This window comes from Toxorhynchites rutilus, chromosome 2 (genome assembly GCF_029784135.1).
Source record: "Toxorhynchites rutilus septentrionalis strain SRP chromosome 2, ASM2978413v1, whole genome shotgun sequence".
Taxonomy (NCBI): Eukaryota; Metazoa; Arthropoda; class Insecta; order Diptera; family Culicidae; genus Toxorhynchites; species Toxorhynchites rutilus.
Window position 1 is genome coordinate 300,484,470 of NC_073745.1, and position 3,986 is coordinate 300,488,455.

At 41.0% G+C, this 3,986-nt stretch overlaps 1 protein-coding gene across 1 annotated transcript; it reads left to right on the plus strand.

Moving 5' to 3' along the window:
* The first annotated feature begins 781 nt into the window (after positions 1-781).
* Positions 782-3,482, plus strand: LOC129767001 (putative helicase mov-10-B.1). The gene is made up of 4 exons (XM_055767603.1): positions 782-1,278; positions 1,341-1,647; positions 1,706-2,001; positions 2,060-3,482. Exons 1-4 carry the CDS (start codon positions 782-784, stop codon positions 3,480-3,482), a joined length of 2,523 nt encoding a protein of 840 aa, XP_055623578.1.
* The last annotated feature ends 504 nt before the right edge of the window (positions 3,483-3,986 follow it).

Consider the following 3,986-nt stretch of genomic DNA (forward strand, 5'->3'; position numbering starts at 1 on the left):
TGCATTACTCGATAATTAATCAAGCAAATGAAACCAAATTTGGCATGTGGAGGTTTTAGGATGCAATAAATGTTTCTATGGTGTCAAGATACTCCTTCACCCTCTCTTAGAGGGGGCTGCCGTACAAATGAAACACAAATTTTTGCATTACCCGAGAATTAATCAAGCAAATTAAACCAAATTAGGCATATGGAAACTTTAGGGTGCAATGAATGTTTCTATGGTGGTTAGATACCCCTAACCCCTCTCTTAGGGTTGGCTGCCATACAAATAAAACACAAATTTCTGCACGAAGTTTGCCGGGTTAGCTAGTATGAAATAAATTAATGAGAATACTAAACCATGGTGAAATCTGTAACGTACCTCTATACTTCTGTAAAGTAATCCAAGCCATGTGAGAGATAACCATAGATGTTATTAACAATGCTTACTTAGAACAAAACCCACTAGATGTCGATTAGACAGATCTATGTGGACCTGTACCTTCCATCTTCCTGTACCCAGCCATAGACGCGGACGAGCTGTGTAGGAATCTGGAGGAGCTAACTACCGTAGGTATATTTATAAATCCGTCTGCCTGTAAATCGAAAACATACCCCTCAAACGAATATAAAATTGGATGAGAGTATCTCATCTTCACAGTTGTACTTGATTTGAATATTCAATCACATCTAATCCAGCAAGCGAAAAAGTTAAAATACCCATAAAAGACAGAATGGTGAAATTGGAAATTACTCAATCCTCAGTTTCGTGTTCTCAAATCGAAATAGCATTTCGAAACATGATTCTCGAATCTAATGAGTTTCAACGTGAAAACACGTTCGAACCACCGATGGAAAACACTGGCTCAGGTTCCGGTGGACGATGGAAACTTCAATGGAAGTCTACTGATCTTTATGGTAACCGTTCCGGAGCCACAGCTTCATTTGCGCCTGAGTCCTCTATCAAACCGGTGTTTGAACTGGAACTAGTTGAGGTAATTGACGAGGAACCGACCTTTTTGCTCGCGGTAAAAAACCAATCCCCAGGGGATGTTTTATTACGATCCGCGAGTCTGATGAAGGACAACACGAAACTGTTGTCTATTTTGGCCGGAGGTGAAGTGACCCGAATGAGTCCCGAACACAGTCGGGTAAAGGAGTTCAAACTTACCCATCCGTATCCGAGCCTCGAACAGATCGAGTTGTTCCTTAGTGCTACGGCATTCCTCTCGGGTGATTCCACGATTGTACACGAGCGATACAGTTTTGTCAGAAATACTCCAACAGATGAAGAAAGGTAACTAATTCACCTAGTATTCTAATTGAAAATATTCTAATCTATTTTTTTCTCAACTAAAGTTGTTTCAGAACAGAGATCGATTTCAATGAGCTACCAAAGTTCGAGATCCCGAAGGTGATAACAAGTTTGTACGAGAATAATTTCAAACACAGTGCCACATTTGGACCAGAAGAAATTGAACTCCTCGCTAAGGTGGAAAAGGCGAAAGAACTTTTCGTACGATCGAGCGAAACTTATAAGCAGCAGTTAACCCTTCTAAACCAAATAGAAGATGAGCATCTGAGACAGCAATTTAGCGACTACAGTATTGACAATCCTAAATTAGTGGACACCTGTGATGCACAAAAGCGAATTTACACCCTTTCGGTAAGAAGTTCAAATCCCAGTGTTGGTATTTCGAATAATCATTTTGTTTGCTTTTCAGATGAATCAATTCAAGCAGAGACCTTCAATAATTGGTGCCCTCACAGAGGTCCATATTATGGTGAAAAATAAAGACGTAATTTCCCGAGGTATCATAGACCGAATGGACAATGAGACAGTGTTCATCAACATGTTCAGCTCCATATCCGTGGATGATGTTGAAAGAATCGAATTTTGTGCCAATCGGACATCGTTTCAACTAGAATACCGTGCGCTAGAATTACTCGACGAGACAGTTGTCAAGAAACTGTTTTTCCCCGAAACAATTGGTGCGAATAATGTGGAACAATTCACAAAGTAAGTTTATTCAAATCGAAGTACTTTCGAACATCACTAATTGGTTCTTTTTTTACAGTTTCCAATGTTTTCGCAATAGGATTTCATCAAACAAGGAACAGATGCAGGCAGTGAAGAACATCGTGAACCGCACTTCATTTCCTGCTCCGTATTTATTGTTCGGGCCACCAGGAACTGGTAAAACTTCGACACTGACGGAAGCGATTTGTCAGATTCTTAAGCTACGTCCAAACTCACGCGTACTGGTAGCGACAGCTTCGAACTTCGCTGCCAACGAAATCGTCAACAGACTCTTGGAATTCATTCCCTCTGATGATATCTTCCGCTTTTTCTCTAAGTCACGTGAGAGCAAGATGGATGGTATCAATGGGGATCTGTTGGGTAGGTCCAACTATTTCCGTGGATCTTATGAAGCTCCTTGTTACGAAGATATTTATGATACCAAAGTGGTAGTCTGTACTTTGGCGACAGCTGGAAGGCTTGCCCAGGCGGATATATCGCATCACTTCGACTATATCTTCATCGACGAATGTGGTTGCGCGAAGGAGACGTCAGTGCTAGTTGCTATCGCTGGAATCGGAGCCAGCGAGAAGGATATCAACGCACTTGTCGTTCTTGCGGGTGACCCAAAACAACTCGGACCGGTAATTACGTATGGATTTCTCAAAGGTACTAGTCAAAGTACTTCTATGCTGGAACGTATGATGGATCAAGAGATTTATCGCAAAGATACTTCTGGTCGGTACAATGCCTTGGTTATTACGCAACTAAGGGATAACTATCGTTCTCATGGAGCGTTGTTGAAACTTTCGAACGATATGTTCTACGATGGTCAACTGAGAGCAATGGCTTCCGAAGAGGTAGCAAATTGGGCCCTCGGTTGGGATCGTCTACCCAACCCTTCGTTTCCAATGATCTTCCACCCGATCATTGGTCAAAACGTGAAAGACTTAGGCTCCACTAGCTTATACAACCAGGAAGAAGCGGACCAAATAATCCACTACATAGAGGATTTACTTTCGAGAGGCGTGAATGGAAAACGTGTCGAACAGAAAGATATTGGAATAATATCGCCCTATGCTCGCCAAGTGAATCACCTGAAAAGTCTATGCCAAAAATACGGTTGGAACGAGATCGAAATCGGATCCACTGAGCAATATCAGGGTCGGGAAAAGCTTATCGTGTTGATATCCACCGTCAGATCGCAGTGTCCCACCGTTGGGTTTCTGGCTGATGTCAGACGACTCAATGTGGCCCTCACGAGAGCCCGCGCTCTTTTGATCGTCGTTGGAGACCCAACAACATTGGAGCGCAACAAACATTGGAGGAAATTTCTCACATATTGCAGGAACAATCGAGCGATGTTGGGATACGACAGCATGCCCAGAAATGGAAACGTGTTTGCAGTGAATCAGAATATTTCATTAGATAACCCGAGAAGTCAAATAAGTTCACAATATGCAGAACAACGATCGTTATAAATTTTTGAGCGGTTGCATGGAAATTGATTCATTGGAGGCCGCGATGTGTAAATACTAGTTCAAATATAAAATTGGTTTGAAATTACTGGAATCTTTTGTTTTGTTATTTATTATTGTTTGGGATTCTTGTAATAAAAGGAGAATATTGTAAAGAAATAGTCTCTGGATCTTTGAAATAATACATCCAAGAGTGTTATTTGCATCATTTTTTTGGCTTTGGACGAATAGAGAGGAGCATCCTGGACCATTAAGATAAGATTTATTTCAAAGTGTAAACTGAAGATTGTAGGTAAATGACGTAAACACGTGAAGTTATGTACGATTTTTTCATGCATTTATATTTGCGTTTTCTATTCAGATACTCATGTCTCAATGATAACTGGATTTGGTACCAATAAAGTGCAACCATGCAACCAGAAAAAAACCTCAGGCCTCACAATGCAGCGATCATAGTGTCGCGATGGCAGTTTAGTTGTCATCTATTTTGGAAAAAAGATGATATTT